This window comes from Tenrec ecaudatus, chromosome 12 (assembly GCF_050624435.1).
Source record: "Tenrec ecaudatus isolate mTenEca1 chromosome 12, mTenEca1.hap1, whole genome shotgun sequence".
In the NCBI taxonomy this organism is placed as follows: Eukaryota; Metazoa; Chordata; class Mammalia; order Afrosoricida; family Tenrecidae; genus Tenrec; species Tenrec ecaudatus.
Genome location: NC_134541.1, coordinates 77,852,088 through 77,876,213, shown reverse-complemented (window position 1 = coordinate 77,876,213; position 24,126 = coordinate 77,852,088). Strand labels below are relative to the sequence as shown.

The 24,126-nt window shown below is 41.7% G+C and overlaps 1 protein-coding gene across 1 annotated transcript in view; it reads left to right on the top strand.

Annotated features, from left to right (window-relative positions):
* The window catches only part of WDFY4 (WDFY family member 4), a 388,818-nt gene that overhangs the window by 26,988 nt on the left and 337,704 nt on the right, over window positions 1-24,126 (top strand). Inside the window, exons 7-10 of the mRNA XM_075527922.1 lie at window positions 1,546-1,703; window positions 11,058-11,510; window positions 19,100-19,204; window positions 20,893-21,083. Coding sequence (XP_075384037.1) covers window positions 1,546-1,703; window positions 11,058-11,510; window positions 19,100-19,204; window positions 20,893-21,083 — 907 coding nt within the window. The remainder of the gene's footprint in view (window positions 1-1,545; window positions 1,704-11,057; window positions 11,511-19,099; window positions 19,205-20,892; window positions 21,084-24,126) is intronic.

Below are 24,126 nucleotides of genomic sequence, written 5' to 3'. Positions count from 1 at the left end.
GGTGGTAATTTTACAAAGTCCAGTTGGAACACTACACACATCCCCTTGGCATGTTCCATCTCCATGATGAACCAACTTGACTTCCATCTGTAAGAACCCGCATCCATCTGTGTATGGCATTGCTGTAACCTGCTCTGTGATCTGCTTGGTGGGGGCTGGAGGAGACAAGGAAGTGACAACCCATAGAAGGGTCCTTCTCCCAATACTGACAGGACAACACGGACAGATACCCAGTAAATTTTCCCTTGAGTAGGATAGCTTTACACCATCTCCTGGAGTTCCCCAGAAGAATTATGCTGCAGTTAAGTTTAAATGACATGATACTTCTGCTGAACCTGGATTCTGTGGGCTACTACCTTGGCCTTAATTTACCATGACATCCTCAGTGTGGGTTCTTGGATTAGATCGAGCCTAGGGATAGAAAGCAGATAAACTCCTTGGTGATAAAATCTTTGCCCACTGATCTTACAGAAGTTTCTTAAGGATCCAGCGTGACTATGAGAGACCTTTCTCTGGGGGAGCTATTTACCTCTAGACCTCACTGATTTCAACATAGTGATATGCAGAGTCTAGACTTTTCACTGGTCTATTATTGGGTTTCATTTCATTGGCCTAAGGGTATCTCTGTTGACTCAGAACATATGTAGGTATCGACATGTCATAAAACTATAGCCACATCCACCTGAGGTGTCCTATTATATTTTGAATATTTGGGTTGGTGTGTTCCCAAATCTGCAGGACATGGATGGAATTCCACCTTATAATAGTGTTTCCATTTTCCTGCAGGAGAGAGAGAGAAGGAGAGAAAGAGAACCAATGCTGAAAGACAAATCTCCAATACTGACTGTGCACAAAGTTATTAACTAACCCATTGCACACTTTAAATTTGTCTTGGCTGCCATTTCCCTTGCTATTGTAACCATGAAGACCACCTGTCCATTAGCAGTTTTGATATTTATTTGGTTTAATAGTTGATTCATGTATCCAGGCATCCTCAGTGTGATTTCAGTGAAGACACAGAAAAACAATGGGTGCAAAGGTGCCTTCAAACTAGAGTACTAAAAGTCCTGTCACAGCCCCAATAAATTGTTAAAAAAATAAAATAAAAGTCCTGTCACAATATAAGTATTATGATCTTGAAATGGCAGCGCCAAAATCAATATTTAGAAGTCTCCTCAATGAGAAAGCAATGGAGGTAAAAATAAAAGCAATACTAACCCTGAAAATAAGAGTAGAGAAATGTGATACAGTCTTGTTTCCTCCACGATGTCTACTTTGCTGCTCTAGGTGTGTCACCTATTTTGTTTGGGGGCTTCTAGCTATTCTGGTGCCCTATGCATGGGCATCCAGTCTGGAAGTTATCCTTCCCATGAGCAAATGCTGCGGCTCCCCTAGATTCAACTGTGTTCTGATGCTAAGTTCCTTCCACAGGGGGCCTTTGGGGTCTTTCCTATGGTCCCCAGACTTCTCACCTGTGAGGAGCACTAAACAAAAGCAGCTGCTTCATCCACTACGTCTAGGAAGCTGGTTTCCTTGTCCCGACAGGTACGATGGGCTGTCGCAGAGCAAAGAAGATTCCCACCTGGAGGAGCTGTTCAGGCTGGTGATATGGCTGACAACTTGTGGAAAGTCGGAGCTGAAGGTGTTTGACAATGTCACCTACCCCCAACGTGCAGGCTTCAAGTTCCATCATGAGGCTCCTGGTAGGTCCTTCTTGTGTTTCTGACACAGAAGCTACAATTGTTGAGTTCAAATGAAACTACACAGGTCTTTTCTCGAATCTTTGTACATAAAAAAACAAACCAAACCCAGACACAATATTCTGCAACTGTCAATGATCAATATGGTCTAATTCTGTTGTAACATTAGAGGAAATGATCTGTAGATTTAAAATATCTTCCCCACAGACTTTTCCAGATACATAAAGATTTTTGTTTTGGATGTAGCTAAGGGTAAATTTTTACTTAATAACGTAAAATATAATAAACTCAAGTAACAGAGGAAGCCTCCATTATTATCCACTTACTATGTCCTATTGTATGACTACTGTGTAATTTTTACTTACATGATGGAAACAGGTGGCCTATTTACATGATGGAAATAGCCACCCAAGGTCAGAGTCACTACCTGCTCAGTACTTTGAGATACTGGTTATTGATTGATTAATCAAGGACCTCAAACATTATGCATTTATGCTTTCTGAATGTGAACAGGCTAGGTGTCTGCTCTCAATAAATTCTTTTAACACAAACCCAAACAAATCTACTGCTATCAAGTCAATTTCAACTCATGGACTCATTATACAGAACAGGGTGTAACTGTCCCTGTGGCTTTCCAAGACCAAATATTTATGGAAACAGACAGCCTCATCTTTCTCCTGTGGAGCAGATGGTGCCCTTGAACCACTAACCTTACAGTTAACTATTCAATACTCAGCTCACAATGCCACCACGTCTCCAGATAACACCTGGAGTATGGGAAAGGGAACAAATAGAACACAATAAGGAGAGCGTTGACACATCGTGAGAAACAAAAATAATGTCATGGGATTATTTGTGCAGCACAGAATAAATGGATAAATGGGAACCTAACCCGCACAAGAATTGGCTCAGTCAGGGTTGGGTTAATGAGGAAGTCCTGCACAGAGAACAGTATGTTTATTTGACAGCTTTCCTAGAAACAGACCTGACTTTGGGTTAATTTTAAATGTCATTTTACTGTAATTGATTGAAAACAAGCCGTTAGCTCAGCTTTTGGCAAAATGTGGCTCGCAGACATATGCAGCTCTTGAGTGCGAACATGTGGCTCTGAAGCCAAATTGAAAATGAAAATGAAACTATTATTCAGATAATGGTGATTTCACTTACTTGAAAAAATATTTTTGGCTCTTGAATATTTTTAAATTGTTGTGAAGGACAACATTGGCTCTTCAATATCAATAGTTTGCTGATCCCTGCCCTAATCCACTGCTGTCTAATGAAAATATCTGAGTCCCATATGTAACCTTTTTATTGAGATTTTGGTTTTTTTGTGTGTGTGGGCACAGCAGTTTACATAGCAAATGAAGTTCCCATTCATCAATTTATTCAGTGCACATTTTATGGTGCACAAATTATCCGGTGACATTATCTACATTTATCACAATGTGTCAACATTCTGTTTCATTATATTCTATTTCATTTCCAGTACTCTACTTTCTCTGCCCCTTATCTATTCATCTTTGCCTTGAGTAATTGTTGGCCTTTTACCCACTTACTGAGGGTTCTAAAGTAGGGAAGTGATCTTATGTATAATATCCTGATTTGTGTGTTACTCGGCTACTTTGCCAAAAGATAGCTCAAATTGAGGCTTAGTTTTAGGTTTAAAAAGTGCTTTAGGGTGTCTTCTGTCCTTTACTGTTTCGGCTTGCGTGCGTGTGCATGTGTGCGTGTGTGTGTGTGTGTGTGTGGTGTTTCAATAAGAATTTGAGTTCTACTCTACATTTTCTTCCATTCTCTCTGAAACATCAATTGGCTTATGGTTTTAAGTTCTTAAGCCCATAGTTATCTTTAATTGAAAATAAAGTGCTCTCTTAAAACTACTTCAACAGAGGAGACCTCACCTCAGCCGGGGTCAGTTTTAAAATGCAGGAAGAGGGAGAGAGTCATTCAGTTCCTGCCATACCAAATTGTGCAGAGGCCACCCACAAAGGCGAGATCAATGACCTCGCCGGAAATCACCATGCAGGGAAGGGAGCATGTATGGCTCAGTGCAGGCAATCACGTGTTTGCTGCAAAGAAAATGGGAAGGAGTCACCTCCCGTCAGGAAATAACATTTATAATACTTACATAGAACCCAAGGGGAGGGTATGCCTGGTCCTATATTTCTAATTGAAGAAGCCTTCGTGGTGTAGTGGATTCACATTGGGCTGCGAACTGCAAAGTCAGCAAGTTGAAACTGCCAGCGGTGATTTTCTACACCTATACTGTCTCAGAAATTCCCAGGGGGAAGTTCTACCCTGTCCTATAGAGTCACTATGAGTTTCTGTTAACTAGATGTCAATGAATGAATGATGGTCCAGTTTCTAGCCAGCCCTAGTGACCCAGAATGTGTGCTATAGTCTACTAGAACTCGAGACTGTGTTTCTTAGGCACGCAGCATCCCCGATAGACCACACCAGAAGCACACGATAGGAAAACCTCATTAAGTGAAATGGGCTTTACTCAAACTGATCTGTAGCCCTTTGACTTAAGAAGCAGATGACTGCTATCCTGAGAGTGTATGATTGAATTGTCTGATAATGTATTTTATGTGCCAATAAAACTTTTGGAAAAGTATAGAACTGGTGGTTGGATTTTGGCTCAGACCTCTTGCCTTGGGAGTGCCTAATGAGTGGTGGTCCAGGATTACCAGACTCGTATTATTTTAATGCCCTTCTTGCTTTATTATGACATGTATGAATCTGGCAGGCATGGTCCTGCTATTGTGAAATAGCATTACTGAAAATTTTGCCTTATCACAAATATCTATTGTTTGTGTAAATTGTATCCAGTCACTGAAGGGTTTAATGTGTAAAAGTCACAAATTCATATATTGTTCAAGCCAGCCTATACTTGCATCATTTCCTCTTCTCAACAATGTTCTAAATTCTGTCACTCATTGCCATCAAGTCATGAATTAGTGACACTATCAAAAGAATTACCTTATGCCCCAGGGGGAATGTTGATGCTGTTCTCTAATAGAAATGACAATGATTTCTCTAAAATGAACAAGAGAAATCCATATGCCATAGATATATGAATGGATTTGGGGCTTCACTTAATTCTAATCCCAATGTAAGATCAATTTTTTTCTTATGACGTGGCTCTGCTTGATACATGCCCTCATGAAGAGATCACTGAAGATATGAGCGCCATGGCAATGTGTGGTGAAGAAAGTACATGGTGCTCAGCCATCAGAAAAATAGTGTCTGGGGTCTTAAAGGTTATCATCATACAAGGGAGGCATTGAAAGTTCACGCAGAAGAAGCACGCCAGCTTCTGTACGATCTTAGGATTGTAAATAATAAAATCCGAATCCAAAGGGCTAATTGGTGTCAGAGTAAATTGTGACCACCTGATTTTCAGGAGTCTATGGTTGCCTTCTGACCCACAAATTTGGGGAGAAACCTGCTCTGACTTTTGTGAAAAACCCTTGCTTGGTATAGTATATTGAGCATCTTGCTTGCTCATTACCTAATTCTCTCCTTATCTCTGAGCTGTACAGATGCTATTAACATATGGCATGGAATTGATCTCTGTCTGTCCTGATTAGGATTTATGTGGTACCCGTGCCTGCAGGCTTAGTTCTTGGTGCAGGTTCGGGGAATGCTCTCTGATTATCTCTTAGAAAATTGTTCCTTTATCTTTTTTATTTTTTTATTTTAACAATTTATTGGGGCTCATACAATTCTTTTCACAGTTCATACATATACATACATCAATTGTATAAAGCACATCTGTACAGTCTTTGCTCTAATCATTTTTTTCTCTTTTCTTCTTTTACATTTTATTAGGGACTCATACAACTCTTACCACAATCCATACATATACATACATCAATTGTATAAAGCACATCCATACATTCCCTGCCCCAATCATTCTCAAGGCATTTGCTCTCCACTTAAGCCCCTTGCATCAGGTCCTCTTTCCCCCCCCCCCTACCTCCCCAGTCCCCCCTCCCTCATATGCCCTTGGTAATTTATACCTCGTTATTTTGTCATATCTTGCCCTATCCGGAGTCTCCCTTCCCCCCTTCTCTGCTGTCCCTCTCCCAGGGAAGAGATCACATGTGGATCCTTGTAATCAGTTTCCCCTTTCCAACCCACTCACCCTCCTTTATCTTTATCATTGTCATGATCCTCTGGAATTTCATTAAGTCCAACGTGAGATTTCTTTTTTTTAAATGACAATTTTATTTAATTATTTTAGAATATTATTTTTTTTTCATTAAATACTTTTATTGGGGCTCTTGCATCTCTTATCACAATCCATACATTCATCCAGTGGGTCAAGCACATTTGCACATATGCTGCCATCAACATTTTAAAGCATTTTCTTTCTATTTGAGCCCTTGATATCAGCTCCTCTTTTTTCCCTCCCTCCCCCACCCTCCATCTCGCATGAACTCTTGGTAAATTATAGATTATTATTTTCATATCTTACATCATCCTCTGTCGCCCTTCACCCACTTTTCTGTAGTTCATCCTTGTCATCAACTCCCCCTTTCTCCCCACACCTTCCCTTTATCCTCCTGGTATCTCTGTTCTCATTGTTGGTCCCGAGGGGTTTATCTATCCTGGATTCCTTGTGTTGTGGGCTCTTATTGTAGCAGTGAACATGTTTTGTTCTAGTTATATTTGTAAGGTAGAATTGAGGTCTAGATAGTGGGGGGAGAGGAGGAAGCATTAAAACTAGAGGAAAGTTGTGTGTTTCATCGGTGTTATACTACATCCTGACTTGCTCATCTCTTCCTTGTGACCTTGCTGTATGGGGATGTCCAGTTGTCTAGATGGACTTTAGGTCTCCACTTTGTACCGCACCCCACTCCCCTTCACATGCTATGATTTTGTTCTGGGTATTAGATGCCTCATACCTGATCCTATCAACACCTTGTGATCACACAGGCTGGTGTGCTTTTTCCACGTGGGCTCTGTTGCTTCTCAGCTAGATGGCCGCTTGTTTACCTTCAAGCCTTTAAGACCCCAAATGCTATATCTTTTGATAGCCAGGCACTACCAGCTTTCTTCATCACATTTGTTTATGTACCACCCGTTTTGTCTTCAGTGATGGTGTCAGGAATGTGAGCATCACAAAATGCTAGAATATTAGAACAAAGTGTTATAATGTTGAGGGAGTGGAGGCACAAGGTCCATATGCTACCTTGATTCTTAATATAGATATAAGCACCTAGACCTATTTCCCTATCATTATATAAACCATATTTGCATATGCACATGCCTGTATCTAGACCTCTATAAATACCCTCTGCCTTCTAGTTCTTTCCTCTACTTCCTTTTACTTTCCTCTGTCCCACTGTGGTGTTCGGCCTTCGTTCGGGCTTAGTGTTTCCTCACTGGTCCATTGCCCTGGATTACGCCCCACGAGGCATCCTACGCCCTTCTTCCCATGGATTTTGGTTCCCTTCTCCTCTTGTCCCTGGCTTGGGTTATCCCCCTTCATCTCTCCCACCTCCCCTTTTGCTTTGTTCCCCTGGGACTGCCCGTCACTTTGTTGTTGTTTTTTCTGAATTGTATATCCCACCTATCTTATCGAGATAGACATGCAGAGACATTGATAAGTGCAAAAACCAGGCAAAGCTAAACAAAACAACAAAGGAAGACAAAACCAACAAAACCCAAAATAACAACAAAAAGAAAGCCAATGCCAAAAAAGGAAAAGCCTATAAATAGTTCCAGGCCTGTTTTTCTTTTAACCTTTAGGGGTGTTTTCCAGTAGAGTCTGGTGGGGTGCCACACTCTGTCTCCAAAATCTATTTTTGGTATTCCCCACTATTTCACCACTTTGCTCCCCTTGCTGCTCTTTTGCATGCCCTCAGTGTTTCACCCATGTGGTGGGGTTAGATCGGACACAATTCCCACACCGTGTCTCCAGTGTTGTCCCCTGTTAGAGTTCAGTGAGGGACGCCGTGTCTCCTGGTGGGGCCAACCCTATGGTCCTTTCTGTGCACTGTCTGCTCTGAGCAGTAATATCATCCTGGGGGGTTGGTGAGCCAGTGTTCCCCTCACTCTCCATCCCTCTTTGTTTCTCCTGTGTGCTCTAATCACATGTACCCTTCTCCGCAAGCTGTAGCTTCAGTGCTGTCCTCTGAAGTGCGTTCTTCTGGGGGAGGGTGTGGGGGCGGCCACAGAGTTGGGATTAGGGCTGGTCCCGCAGACCTTTCTATAGTTCCCTGGTACATGCCGGTATGTTGTAGTGGCACACCGGGTTGAAGCCTAGTCTAGTTCCCTCTCCTCTTAGTGTTCTGGCCTGGCAGCAGGAGCTCCGGGTGGGTAAATCTACCAGAATGCCATCTTGGGGCTTCTCTCGAGATTTCTTAATTAAATCTCATCTTTCCTTCTGGGTTTGTTAGTTTGCTCTTCTTTCTTTTTAATGATAGATTGAGATATTTTGTCTTCTAATTTATTCTATCTTTTGTCTGTTTCTCTTGTTTTTTTTAATAATTCATTTACTATATTATCCAGTTACAGTAATTCTCTTTTTTCTTTATTTTAAATTTTCTTGTTAAATTCTTTATTTCCTCCTCTATTTACTCATCTCTGCTAGTTAGTTTTCTATGTGCTGTGCATCTTATTTGACATTTTTAGTACCATGGCAACGAAATTATCGATTATTTGTATGAGCCTGGACTTCATAGGAGAAATTTCCTCTTCTTCATGATTTACTTTTTACTGGTCTTTTTTATCTTTTAATTCTGTATGTTTTTACTATTTTTTGTTGAGATTGGGCCATTTTGCTGTTATTGCATTTTAGGTTTACATTTTGTATTTTGATTTTTGTGGTATTTTTTCTGATTGGGTGCCCACGGAATGCAGTAACTAAGTGTCCAGCTAAAAATCCGAGGCCCACACTTAACAGCGGTTGCATGGGAGAAACATGTACCATTCGCCTCTACAAAGATACACAGCTATGGGGAGCTGGCCTGGCAGGTACCTTCCACTTCACAGGGTCTCTGGGGATCAGAAACAACCTAGCAGCAGTGGGTTTGGTATCTTTTCATAATGTCCACTAGAGGGCACCACCAGCCTTAGGGTCTCTACAGTGCTAACTCAGGGGATCTGTAATTAAATACACATGCTTCTGAAGAGGGAGGGGGTGGGCCAGTGGTGATGATGGCGTCAGACTGATTGCAGATGCTGAGGTGAACAGTGCGCCTAGACTTTTCTGTGCTGAAAATGGCCAAGGGTTTCTAGGTGCCCCTGTACAATCTCTCCCATAGCCTCCTATTGTGTGCAAGTAGCTAGAGATTTCCCTCTGCATGGTTCATTGGTCTGAAATAGTCCCCTGAATCTGTTGCCCTGGATGTTCCTCCCAGTCCTTGTGCCCAAGCCTTGTAACTCAGTGAGATATCTCTCTGTTACAATAGCGCTCCCTGTTCCCATGCTAGTAACGTCACCGTCTCCTTTTACATTTCCCAATTTTGACGCTGTGGGCTCTCCCAGCCAATTCGTCCTGCCTTTTAAAATTGGGTTACCGCTTAGATATTTTTCTTTGTTTTCTGTTGGGGTGCTGCCCAGCCCCATCCAAAACTGGCTGCAATGAGCAAATGATCTTGATGTTTAGGGAAAGGTTATCCCAGATTTTGAGCCATCCCATCTCCCCTCTCCCACTTCTGGACTCACTGTGACTCTCTAACACTTCATCTTCTATATGGAGGTCGGAGATCTCAGTCTGTGCCTGGGCTGGCTTTTATTTGGTGGGTTAGTTGCTGGGGGACTAGATGGGAGTAACTCTTTGATCCCCCACTTCTCCCACCACCACCCTGTGCAAATATAACTTGAAGTATCCTAGTAGACATACTAAAAAAAGAGAAATATATTATTATTGCTGTTGTAGGGGACATTGGGTCAGCTTTGACCTGTTGTGACCCTATGCACAGCCATGCCCATTGTTGCAGCCACTATGTGATGCTGTGGTCTGGATGTGAAGCTGCTAATCACAAGTTTGGTGGTTGGAAGCTCCAGCTGCTCCCTGGATGAACGATGAGGCAATCTGCTTCTTATAGTCTGCGAAACCCTCTCTCTCTCTCTCTCTCTCTCTGTGTGTGTGTGTGTGTGTGTGACTTATGGGGACCTCTTATCCATCATAATAGAATAGTGCTCCATAGGGTTTAAAATCCTTTCTTCCAAGGTTCCTATGGACTGACTTGAACTTACAACTTGTGGTTGGTAGCTGAACACATTAATCATTTTCACCACCAAAAAAACCCACCAAACCCCAGCAACAACTAACCTCACTGCCATCGAGGAAATGCTGCCTATAGTGGCTGACCCTATAGGACAAGTAGACGTGGCCCCTATGAGTTTCTGAGACTGTAACTGTTTGTGGCAGTAGAACGCTCTGTCTTTCTCCTTGGAAGCAGCTGGTGGTTGTAAACTGCTGACTTGCAGACTGCAGCCCGGGGGCAGAGACTCTGCCATATATACACAGGTATGCACAAGCCCTGGTGGCTCATGGTTACAAATTCGGTTGCAATCTGCAAGGTTTTCAGTTTGACACCATGGGCATCCCTTGGGAGAAAGAAGGGGCTTTCTGCTCGCACACACAGCAAAGGCTTAGGCTCTCACAGAGGCGGTTCCACCCTTTCCTACAGAGTCGCCAGGAGTCAGGTTTGACTTGACAGCGGTGGGAGAGTATATATTATGAGAGGCGTGCACACACACACACACATTTGTGGCAGATGGGGGGACTGGTTTTGCCACCATAACAATGCACCTGCTCATGTAGCCATCTTGGTTTTGGGCAAAAATCAGCATGCCTCTCTTTCCCCATGCATCTTACTCACCTGACCTGGCTCCGTGAGACTTCTTTTTGTTTGGGCAAATGATGAGGGATGTGAAAGGGCAGCGATTTGAGTACGTCAAAGAGGTGAATTAAAAAGGAGGACTGTGCTTTTAGCCATCCAAGCAGATGAGTTTGAAACATGTTTACAAGAATGCTATCACAGATTTGACAAATGTATTAAGTTTACTGGAGAGTACTTTAAAGGTGATAAGGCTGTTTTATAAAATGTTTTACCTACATAACATGTGTGTATATATATATATACACACACATATACACGCATAGTGTATGTTAAGGCTTCAAAATTCTGTGTGAACTTTATATTCACAAGCCATCTCATTTCACATGCTTCACTCGACACTCGCACATTTTGGACAATGTAGCGTTAGGCTTACCCACACCCTAGGCAGTTTACTCTTCTAATATTTATTCCCAGAGGCTAAAGTGCAGAAATTTCTCATGTAATTAAACGGGGAGAAAATATTACCTTCAAGATTTTTTTTTTTAATCTTCAGGAGCAACCGTTAAGAATCTTCAGGCCTTCCAAGTCTTGCAGAACATCTTCCATAAAGCCAGCGACCCTCTTCTGTGCTTACAAGTCTTATCGGCCATCAGAACCATGTGGACCTGGAATGCACGCAACTTCTTCCTCCTGGAGTGGAGTCTGCAGCCTATGTCTCAGTTTGTGGAGCTCTTGCACCTTAAGTCAGAACCAGTGCAGACACAGTTCTTCCAGTTGCTGGAGGTGCTGGTATTTGAGCTAAACTATGTGCCCCATGAAATCCTGTGGAAGGTTCAGTGCCTGATCAAGGAGGACCTGGAGCCAGCCTGCACCCTTGTGGCCCTACAGAGCATCCACAGAATGGCAGGCGGGGACCCATTCTTCACTGACATATTCCGGGACTCGGGGCTCCTGGCCCTGCTGCTAGCCCAGCTGCGGAAGAGGGCCAAGATCATGAGGAAATCAGGTGTGGCTGAGGAGTATAATGAGGGTAGATGCCTGGCTTGGGGTCAGTGTCAGTCGGGGTCAGTGTCAGTCAGGTCTAGGTCTGTGTGTCCCCTTCCCATATCAACATAACAAAGACCGTGATGGTGTCTATGCCATCAGGAATTAAGAAGACGCAAAATACCCCTTGGTGTATCTGTCTTAAAGAAAGGTGCCTCCGTACATCCTGTAAGAGACCCAGTGTTTCTCAGGGAGAGGTGAGTAGGGTGTCCTTTTAAATAAGCCTCTGGGACTCAGGCACCTCCTTCCCTAACCATTGCTTGGAAACATCAATGAAGGCAACAGAGTGCCCGACAGGTCCTCAGAGACGCAGTAACTGAGCTGTGGCCGCTTTGTTCACCTGATGTCATTGTGGCTTAATCGTCTTCTCAAGACTCAAGACTTGGAGTCTTTTTGCCTCTTTAGTCTTGGCCAGATCCTTTATGTCTGCTGGGCTATATCCGTGATAAGGTGCCCTCAGCCATATCTCCATCTCCATTTCCCTGGCTTTCAACCTCAGAGCCCGCTGCCTCTCCTTCGGGACACCCGGGAGTCCTTTCATATGTGGTGTGGCGGTTCAGAGGTGTTGAGTTAGCTCCTACTTATGACAGCCCTGGGTACAGCAGCCTGGTGCCATCTTCCCAAGTGCTTTCCTGATTGAGCTCATTGTTGCAGCCACTATGCAAATCCATCTTGCTGAGAGCCCTCCTCTGCTTTACTGCCCCTCTACTTGAGCAAGCAGGACATCCTTCTCCAGGGACTGATCCCTCCTGACAACATGTCCAAATGTGTGTAGGAGGACCAAATGGTGCAGGGTACTGCTCTGTGCTGTCACTGGGGTTATCTACTATCTTTCTAAAATTCACTCCAGCTCCCAGGGACTCCTGGTGCGTCAAAGTAGAATTGAGCTACATGAGGTTTTTCAATGTTTGATTTTCCAGAAGTAGCTGGCCTGACCTTTCGTTCCTGGTGGACTCTAGGTGGACTAGACCTTGCAACCTTTTAATTAGTAACCAATCATGTTGACTGTTTGTATTTGGCAGGGACTGCATGTGGTCCTCTGAAATTCCCAGATCTGCCAAGTTCAAATAGGAAGCGGGCATGAACACTCTTTCCCTGTCCCTTTAGTGAGCACCCGACTCTGAAACACCAGCCGAGAGGTGAGGGGGTCTGACACGGTCAGCCCACGTGTGCCTCCTGGCACCCTGTGGTCTGAATAAGATCCACAGAATTTCAGGGACCCACTCTTCACTACATGAAAATCTTCCTCTGCATTTGTGGAAAGGGCCTACGGGCTCTTGAATCATTAGCTCTTTTTTAAAAAATTCTGTTTAAGTCCTAGGCAAAGCTGTTCCGTATCAGCTTCTTGGGTCTCTCTAGATTAAGAAGGTGAAAGTGAGCATGGACATGGAAGCCAGAGAGCCCTGGACTGGGATCCTGGTTGAGTCGGAAGCAAGAAGTCCGGAGCAGCGTGCTTCTCCGAGCCTATGGCCTCCTGTGTAAATGGAAGTAGTCATGTCTTCATTTTAGAAATGTTGCGAGCATTGAACAAGGTAATATCTTAAAGGATCCTTCGTGGTGTAGTGGTTGCCTGTTAGGCAGCTACCACGAGGTTAGCAGTTTGAAATCACCAGCTGTTCTCCGTAAGAAAGGTGAAGCTTTCTGCTCCCATATACAGTTACAGTCTCAGAAACCCATGGGCCAGCTCTACCCTGTTATAACTGGCTTCTGTGAGTCAAAATAAACTGCATGGCCATGATTTTAAAACAATCTTTTAATGATTCATTATTGCATCAGGCTCACGGAGTCCAAGGGAATGATAGCCGTCACATCCCTGGAGGAGCTAGGCTGCTGCCTATGAAACTGAGCTGGGTCCTCAGGAGGAGCCCAGATGCCTTTGAGAGGACCCAGAGCCTACTTGGCCATGTTTGTAATTGGGATGAGGACTATTCTAAGGGCTCTGTAGCCTGTGGACCACATTCCCTAGAATATATTGGCACTTCATTTTTCTGTTGATCAAGACCCTTTTGCCTTCAATTCTATCATGAGCGAAGGTAAGATCCTGTATTCCCAGCTGTCCTGGGCGTTTAGCTGAGACATCTGTACAGCATTTCTGTCTGGTGTTTTGGAGTTATCTGAACTGTATATTCTATTTTGAAATTAAAAGGTGAATATATTTTATTTTTTAGAGAACATTTGGGCAGTATAGAAAGTACAGAGGGCTCCTTTATATCCCACTCGTACATGCTCGTACATTATTCCTACTATTAGCAACTTGCTTTGTATGGCACACTTTTGCAGCCAATTAACAATTATTTATTGTTTGTTACATCATTATTAACTAACACCATGGTTTACATTAGGCTCCACTCGTTGTAGTAAGCAGACCTCTGGATTTTAGACAAATGCATATGCTGTGCACCTCCAATTAGAGCCCAACACAGCATAGTTTGACTTCCCTGTGCATCACTCATTCGTCCTCCATCACTCATTCATCCTCATCAAATGCCGTGTGCATCACTCATTCATCCTCCATTCATCCTCCATCCTTCATTCATCCTCATCAAATGCCGTGTGCATCACTCATTGGTCCCTCCATTCCCCTGTGCATCACTCATTCATCCTCCAGTCATCCTCCATCACTCATTCATCCTCATCAAATGTCGTGTGCATCACTCATTCATCCTCCATCCCTCATTCATCCTCATCAAATGCCATGTGCATCACTCATTGGTCCCTCCATTCCCCTGTGCATCACTCATTCGTCCCTCCATTCCCCTGTGCATCCCTCATTCATCCTCCATTCCCCTGTGCATCACTCATTCATCCTCCAGTCATCCTCCATCACTCATTCATCCTCATCAAATGCCCTGTGCGTCCCTCATTCATCCTCCATTCCCCTGTGCATCACTCATTCATCCCTCCATTCCCCTGTGCATCACTCATTCATCCTCCATTCATCCTCCATCCCTCATTCATCCTCATCAAATGCCGTGTGCATCACTCATTCAACCTCCATTCCCCTAAACCTCTGTCAAATTCTAATTAAAAATATATATTGTAGTAAAAGACTATGTAACAAAGAAAACCTTGACATTTCAACCTTATTTTACATGTACAATTGAGTGATATTACTTGCTTTTATCGCATTGTACAAATACAACCGGTATTCATTTCCACATAACAGTCTGTCTTAGTTGCCTAGTGCCGTGACAAAAGAAATACTATACGTAAGTGGCTTGAACAAACAGAAATATGCTTTCTTACGATTTAAAAGGTTAGAAGTCTGAATTCAGAAATCTGACTAATGCTCCAGGAAAAGGCTTTCTCTCTTTGTTGGCTCTTAGTTCTCACAGCTTCCAGTCTTTAAGGGGTGGGGCTCTCTCTTCTCCCACCTCTTCTCTGCTCAATCGGCTAATCTCCTTTATATTTCAAAACAGATTGATTCAAGATCTTCCTGCTGATCTTTCATTCAAGCCCTCTTGGCATAACAAAGACCACCCATTTCCAGTTGGGATTAAAGCCATAGTCATAGAGGGTATGGTTTACAACACATGCTGGTGAGGGGGGGTTGCCTAATTCAGTCCATAACACAGCCTAACACTGACTTGCTTTTGAATCCAATCCCAAATTTATGAATATTTTAAGAATTGAACTTATTATTTTTATTTATTTTAATTAAAAGAAAATTTTATCAGGCTCTTACAGCTTTTATAGCAATCTATATATCAATTGTATCAAGAATATTTGTACATACATTGCCATCATTATTTTCTAAATATTTACTTTCTATTTTAGCCCTTGGTATAAGCTTCTCTTTTTTTCCCTCTCTCTCCCCCATACCCTTGTGACCCCTTGATTAATTATAATTTATTATTATTTTCATATCTTATACCTACCGCTGTCTCCTTCCCCCTCGGTTTCTGTTGTTCATCCCCCTGGGTGGGTGGTTGTGGTTATTTGTCAATCATTGTGATCAGTTCCTCCTTCCTAACCTTCTTTACCCACCTTCCCCCTACCCTCCTGGTATTGCTACTTCCATTTCTATTCCTGGATTTCATGTGTTGTGAACTCATTTTACTGTTTTATAAGTGAGGGTTTACAAAGCAGATCAGTTTTTCATTCAATAATTCATACACATTTTGCTTTATGTCATTGAATACAATCTTCACAGTGTAACAGCATTCTATGCCACCCCAAGTGCGAATGAAAAACAAAACTCATTTCCTTTGAGTCAGTGACTTACTGGGACCACCTCTAGGACAGGGTGGAACTGCCCCTGTGCGTTTCCAAGACTGTAACTCTTGAGGTGATTTTGATCTGCTGACCTTGAGGTTAGCAGCCCAACATATAACCACTATGCCACCAAGTGTGAACAGCAGCTTATAAAAGTGGCTAAGGAAAATCAAGGACTTCACACTGTGGTGCTCAAAGCATGATCTCATGAGCCACACTATCCCAAGCTAGTTAGAAAGAAATTCTTGAAAGCCACATAAGACCAACTAAAACTTCAGAGATGGGACCCAGAAATCTGGGTTTTAATAATAATTGCTCCATGGAATTTTTATATGCTCACGTTGGAGAAACACAGCTGTAGAAATTAAAAAATCATTTTATTGGGGCTCTTACAACTCTTATAACAATCCATCCATAATTGTGTCAAGCACATTTGTCCATATGTTGCCATCATCCTTTTCCTAACATTTGCTTTCTACTTGAGCCCTTGATGTCAGCTCCTCATTTTGTTCCCTCCCTCCCCCACCTTCCCACCCCATGACCCTTTGATAAATTGTAAATTATTATTATTTTCTTATCTTACACTGTCTGCTGTCTCCCTTCACCCATGTTTCTGTTGTTTGTCACCCTGGGAAAGGGTGGGGGTGGGGTGTGTGGATTGTACACTGATCATTGCGATTGGTGCAGAAAATGTTACGGGTTTCATCTTGTGAATTGGGCTGCACACTCCCAAATATTTGAAGCATTATCTTTATGTTTCCCTATGAGAATTAAAAGTTGATTAAGTCAGGAAATTTTATTCAAACTATGCATATTACATTCTTAGGACTACTGTAACAAAATACTCTAAGTGGGGTATTTTTAAGAACACAAATTTATTGTGTCTGAATTCTGGAGAGTGGGAAGCTGACCTCAGGGTATTGATTGTGCTGATTTCTCCTGAGGCTTTAAGGGACCCTGTTTCATGCTAACCATTTGTCTCTCACTGTGGATGCTTTGGTGTGTTCCTCTAATGCTGGACGCTACACCACTGGTATTTCAAATACTCGCAGAGTCACCCAGAGTGACCAGGTTTCAGTAGAGTTTCCAGACCAAGAGCAGTCTACAAAGAAGAAATCGGCTGTCCACTTCTAATACATTAACCACTGAAAACCATCTGAATAGCAGTGGAACTTTGTCAGATGCTAAAAACCTCACGAACAGCAGCTGAACTTGGTCAAAGATAGTATTAGAAAATAAGACCCTAAAAGTTGAAAGCACTCAGAATAAGACTGAGGAAAATTGCCCTCTCAAAGCAGAAGTGATCATACTGACCTGGTTGGAGGCAAGCCTTGAGAAGCTCCACTTGCTGCTGAGGCATGACTCAAAATGAGAAGAAACAGATGAAACAGATGTTTGTCTGTTCCTACTGGGAACTTGGAATGTGTGAAGTATGAATAGAGCAAAATCAGAGTTCATCAAATATTTATGAGTTCATACATATCAATATCCTAGGAGTTAGTGAACTGAATGGGTTGGTGTTGGCTACTTTGAAATAGGCAGGCATGGTTTACTATACCAGGCATTACATTCATCATCACAAAGGACATTGAAAGGTCTGTCTTGAAGTACAATGCTATCAGTGATAGGATACTATCATAGAAAGGTCATAGGAAATATGACCTTCACGACAGAAACAAAGCTAGAGATTGAATGATGGACTTTTGAAAGACCTTTTTTCTCCCAACAATACAAAAGGAAACTATCCATATGGACTTCTCTGGGAGGAATACACAAGAATGCAATTGCAATGGAGGTGGAAGAGTATCTCTGTCTGTGTTAGTCCAGGTTGACTAGAGATACAAATCCAGAGACATGTAAGAGAGAACTTTATATCAAGAAGTAATTATGCATCAATAAAACATCCCAGCCCAGTCCAGTTCAAGTCCATAAGTTCTATATTAGCCCATAAGGCTGATATTAGCTCACAAATTCCTCTTCAGATTCACACAGCACATACAATGATGCTGAATGCAGGAAGATCACAGGCTGGTGGGTGGAAAGTCTTGTGGGTCCTGTAGGGCTCTGGCTGCCATCAGCGTGGCTCCATGTGGCTTGTTAACAGAAATGTGAAGCAGAGAGAGTGTGTCCTGCCTCCAGGGATGAAGAGAGGGAGTTCCCAGAATCCTTAGGCCACCCAGCTCACAAGAAATCAAAGTATAAAAAAATTAAATTAAAAAATGAGAGACCAAAGTATGTATTCCATTGGATAAATCTGCTGCACAATATCTCTTTAAAATTCTTAAGCGCAATACTTTGAGGCCTAAGATGGGCCCAAGCTATGGTATTTTAAATATTTAAATAACCTCATATGCATATGAAAGTTGACCATTGAATAAGGAAGAATGAAGAATAATCGATATATTTGAATTATAGTGCTGGTCAAGAATATTGAAAGTACCACATGCTGCCAAAAAACAAACAACTCTGTCTTGGGAAAGGTCCAGCCTGAATGCTCCTTATAAATAAGGATGGCAAGACTTAGGCTCCCTCATGTTCTTGGACATGTTATCAGGAGACACTATTCCCTTGTTCAGGAGAGTTTCAAATATTCCATGAGAAAATAAAATTTAAAAACTTCACGCTTGCTAAATAAAGGTCAGCTAAAAAACAGAAGACTGTAGTAGTTACATAAATTCATGTCCACGTGAAGATATATAGAAGTGGAGAATTGGAGTTTGGCCTGTCAGTCAGGTCACAGCTTGATGACTTCACTTGGTGGCTTGACTGAGGCATATGCCTCTCTGGAGGCCTGCCACTCTCCGTTTCCTCACCTTCCTGCTTGCTGGCCACCCTGAGAGCTTCGAGAGCCCTCTTCCCCAGATCCACATGACTCTGCACCCACTGGCCTGTGGTGTCCCTGCATCCTGCATCATTGCATGTGACTGTGTGAGGCTGAAGGGGCCCTTATGGACTAGTAGTTAACTTATGGCCTTAAGTTGGACTGGGATAGGATGCTTTCTTCATATATAACTACTCCTTGATATGAATCTTTTTTTACACAGATGAGTTTCACTGGGTTTATTTCTCTCATCAACCCAGTGTAACACAAAGACCCTCAACAAGATGGACACAGTGCCTGGACACTGTGCCTGGACTTCAATATGCCTCCTTGGGACACAATTCAATTTCTAGCACCACATTTAAGAGTACTTTCCATTATATTCTGGGTGAAAGTTTGCAGAGAAAATCTGTTTTCCATTCAATAATTGACACATACTTTGTTTTGTGCCATTGATTTCATCCACATATACTTTTTATAGTTTATTCTCTTAATTTTTAAATTAATCATGGCAGGAAACACAGAGTCTACCACTGGCATTCAGGATCCAGAAAGAGAACTCACTCGCTTGATGCTAAGGACCGTGGCCACACTTCTTGAAGATTCCGTTCGGAATACAGGTAAAGATAGCACCTGATATGCCTTGTCCTTGCTTGACAAGACATGAGCTATTCCCGGGTAATTTACGCCAGTGTTCAAAGACTTGATCTGTGGAATAGTCAACACCAGCGTGGCAAATGTCTGTTCATTAGCCGGTTGATGTTCAACTTGGTTGACCCTACTTTAAAGGTTGCTAGATTGTGTTCGAGAACAAAAATATGATGCTCAATCTAGCATGTTCTAAATCTATAAGATACAGTCTGCCTCACATAGTTTTTTAAAGAAAAATCTATTAATATTTGGTTGTATCAGTAGATACTTTTTATTCCAAAGAGTGAAATACAGGCAAAGAAAGCTAGTCAATTTTAAGAAACAGACTTTTATGCACAGCCAGTCCATTGATGGATTTAAGAGATTCATCCATTGAAAAATTTTCTTTAGTTTCACAGGATCATGTGGTTACTGGCTTAAAAGAGTATGTATATATATGTATGTAAATATATGTATATGGTTCTGTGGTTACAAACCAAAGGGAAACTTCCAAAATTTCATGGGAAAATGGAATGAAAAGATAATGGAATTTTTTTTCATGATTTTTTGAAGCCCATACACAAACACAGATAATCACACATGATACTATAACATAAGCATACATAGATTATACATATGTATAATATATGCACATATATAGTATAAGATGAAACAGGTACATTAGTAAAATTCCCTTAGTGGGCTTAGAAATTTAGGATACCTTTATCTACATAAAAATGTGAGATTTTATTATTTCATGATAGCAGAAGGTCTCTAACAATAATCTACAAAAGAGTCCCTACAGTGTTGGTTAAAATGTTGATTCCTTGGTCTTGCTTCCCCATATTTACGTAGAAGTAGGGTAAGGTGAGAGGAGCCCTGGGCCATGATGGCTGAAAGTAGGACTGCTAACTTCAAGGTCAGCGGTTCAAATCAGCAGCCACTCAGTAGGAGAAAGTTAAGGGTTACACTCTCAGACACCCACAAGGAAGTTTTGACCTGGCCCAGTAGAGTGACTGAGTAGGAATCGATTCGTTGGCAGTAAGAGAGCAAGGGAGAGCTCGAGAGTCTACTTTTTGACAAGTCTACCCAATTCCCATGCAGATGGTACATAGCTCACACTTAGACATCTTGCTTACTGGAATTCTCTGCTCAAATCCACACAATGCCTCTTCAAGGGTCAATTTACTTCCTAACTCCTATGCTACTCTAAATATCCAAATTTATAACCTAAAGAATATATTCAATTGTTCTCCTTAAACAAGTAGGAGTTAATATGTTCTGTGGTTTGCTTTTCCAAAACAATTTTAATAGTGAATTTCCATAGCCCCATTTTAGGAAATTCTGAGAAAGCACAAGACAGAGATATCTTTAGTTTAAAAATAAAGTTCGAGGTTTTGAGTATTTCTTTACTAAAGAAATTAGAGAAATATTGTTTCAAAACTAGAATTCTCACGGGGAAAGAAAGCTATCTGCCTTTTAAAATCCTGGTTCCACCATTTTTCCTCCTGCCTTCTTCTTTTAATAGTGCATGTGTATTATTTAAAAAGGTACAGATGGACAAAAGAGAAACATTGAATTTAACAAAACAAATGGATTATTTTAAGAGGAATTGAAACAGAGGTGCCAGCCATCCCAACCCCAATAATTCTAGCCCACATTGTTTGTCTGTTCCCAGTTGTCCTGAAAGACCATGGGATGGTACCCTTTATCAAGATCTTCCTGGATGATGAGAGCCTCCGAGGTGCCTCACTCCACATCCTGGAGAAACTTTCAGTCATCAATGCAGAGGAGTACATGAGCATCATCGTGGGTGCTTTGTGTTCATCCACACAAGGAGAGCTGCAGCTGAAAAGAGATCTCCTGGAGGTAATTGTGTCTCCTTTATGCTTGTTTTCCCTTTGGTTTGTAGCAGATTTCTTGCGTTCATTTATTCACTGATTTACTTGACCACTGTATTCATACAAGGTAAGGCAGTGCTAGCTGCCGCCACAAATAAGTACCAACTTCTTAATGCCAGCTTTGAGTTAGCAGCTGGCTGTGCTGATTCATTGCACCACTCATTGCACTCGCTCGTTCGCTTGTCGGCACCACGCAAACCAGTCCAAATCTAACGAGTTGCTATGGAGATGGCTCTGCTGCCTACAGTATTATCTTGGCTGAAATCCTATGGACACAGAGCACTAAACCCTTTTCCATGATACTCTGGTTAGAATTGACCTGTACCTTTCAGATTTCTGCTCAACCACAAACTATGCCATTCAGTGACTTCTTTGTGCCCCGCAGGGAATCTAAAACTGCTCAGTAACTTAATGCAATAGAACTTTGTTTTTCTCTGCACGTTTCAATGAATAATTGGAATATCACTTGGAAACAGCTTCCACCTACACATCGACGTTAGTCACAGGTAAGGGAAGAGAGGGTGAGATTTTCACAAAGTATTTCTTGTTTAGGCTTAGCATGGCCATACCTTGCTTAACTCCGGTTAAGTTTTCTTTAGGGAGAACTCAGTCACATGATGTCATATGCCCAGCAAAGTCGTCCCTGCTGTGTAGCTCCTAGTACCAATCAACTGTTGAAGAGTTACAGGAGGCCAACCACTCCGTTTATTCTACCAGCAAATACCAGGCTGATATGCCTAGAGCATATATTTAGTGCAGGCTGCTACAAGAACAGAAAGTAGGAGAGACCATCACTACTATCTGACAATAAAAGTTTCTGGGGCAGGGCATGGAAGTTGCCTTTGAGGACAGATGCCTCTTGTGTTGCCTATTGATTATCCATACAAGGTGTTTCATTCACTTGTCTGCATCTGTGTCTCCTGCTTGTGCTGTAACCTGCTCTCTTTGCCTTCCTTGCTGTTGTAAGTCTCTGATGTCCCACCCCTGGCAGAATAGCGTACATTTTATTTTGGACCCTCTCCGCACCAAAAAATATCATGTCCATGGAACTCAGCTGGATACATTACACAAACTGACTTTAGTCGTAGCCAGGAACTGTGAAACCATTGTTGGTTATTCCTGCTGATAGGACTCTACGCCTTGGTTAATATCTCATAAGCAATGCAAAGGAAAAGGTGCATAAGGTAGGATAGGACACAGGAAAGAGAGATAGTCACAGGAAAGAGAGATAGTAAGGTGAGGCGAGGGTTTCATGTTTGGGAGACAGAGCGAAGTGGACAGTTTTTCATTTATAATTTTAATAATCATAAAATTAAATTAAAATAATTAAAAATAAAATATATATCACTAATACCACCTCTCCTGCCTCACAATCACAATTTTGTTTCTGTTGCTCCTTTAAAACAACTTTTTTTCTTGGTGAATTTATGCCATTAAAAAACATAACATTATTGTTTCTCAGGAACATTAATGGGAGTAGTGATACCATAAGGGTAGGAGGAAGGTGGGGAGGAAAAGGGGAACCAATCACAATGATCGACATAAACCTCTCCCCCTTCTCCACCCAAGCGGGATGAACAACAGAAACGTGGGTGAAGGGAGACAGTGGTCGGTGTGAGATATGAACATAATAATAGTTTAAATTATCAAGGGTTCATGAGGGACAGAGGGTGGGAGAGGGAGGGGAAAAATTGAGGAGCTGACACCAAGGGCTCAAGTAGAAAGAAAATGTTTTGAAAAGGATGATGGAAACATATGGACAAATGTGCTCAATACAATGGATGTATGGGTTATTATAAGAGCAGTGAGAGTCCCCAATAAAATTATTTATATATATGTATATATATAAACATTCAGTTGCCAGATAGGGTTAAACCTTTAGAATCAAAGCTGGCTTACCAAATAACTCGATGGTATTTGGTAAGAGGACAGCAATGGATTTGATTTATTTCTGTCTTATTAATGTTATCTGTAAAATGAGGATTTTGACAGTCTATCCCACAAAGTTAGATAAGGTAGACTTAGAAAAGGGTCTAGCATATTTAATGATTAAAGGCTTATGAACCCTTCCACTCATCACTGACATGACTGTAGTATTTATGCAAGCAAATTGTCTGGACATTTGTTCATCAGCTCTTCCGGGTGGATTTGAACTACCAACCTTAAGTTCGTAGTTAAGGATAAGCCATTTGTGCTACTCAGAGACTGTGCTCAATAAATGCTATTATTATAAAAAAACAAAACAACATTTTTTTTCTCTCTCCCTGAGGATTAAGAGAAAAGCAGAGGAAAATGTAAATTATATTCCAAGGATTTGAACTCATGACCTCTCATATGTTTGTGCAAAACATTTTGGTGTTAGGTGCCATCAAGTTGGTTCCAACACTTAGCGACCCTGTGCACAAAAGAACCATTCTCAGTCCTGCTCCATCTTCACAATTGTTCTACTATTTGATCCCATTGTTGCTGTGTCAGTCCATCTTATCAGGAGTGTTCCTTTTCCAGGGAATGGTCTCTCCAGATAACATTCCCAAAGTACAGAAAACCAAGTCTCTCCATCCTTGCGACTTAGGAGCTTTCTGGCTGTACTTCTTCCAAGACAGATTAGTTTGGCAATCCATGGCACTATCAATAATATCCTTTGCCAGGACCGTAATTCAAGTGCATCACTTCTTTAATCTTACTTATTCAGTGTCCAAATTTCTCATGCATATGAGGTGATTGAAAATACCATGACTTGGATCAGACAAAGTAACATCTTTGACTTTCAACACTTTAAAGAGGTCTTGTGCAACATATTTACCTAATACAATGTATTCCTGACTACTGCTTCCATGAACATTGATTGTGAATCCAAGCAAGATGAAATCTTCAATAATTTAAAATATTTACTCCATTTAAAATGATATCACTGATTGGTGCAATTGTAAGGGTTTTGCCTTTCTTTGCATTAAGTCATAATTCACACTTAAGGCTGAAATCCTTGATCTTCATGAGCAAGTGCTTTTTTA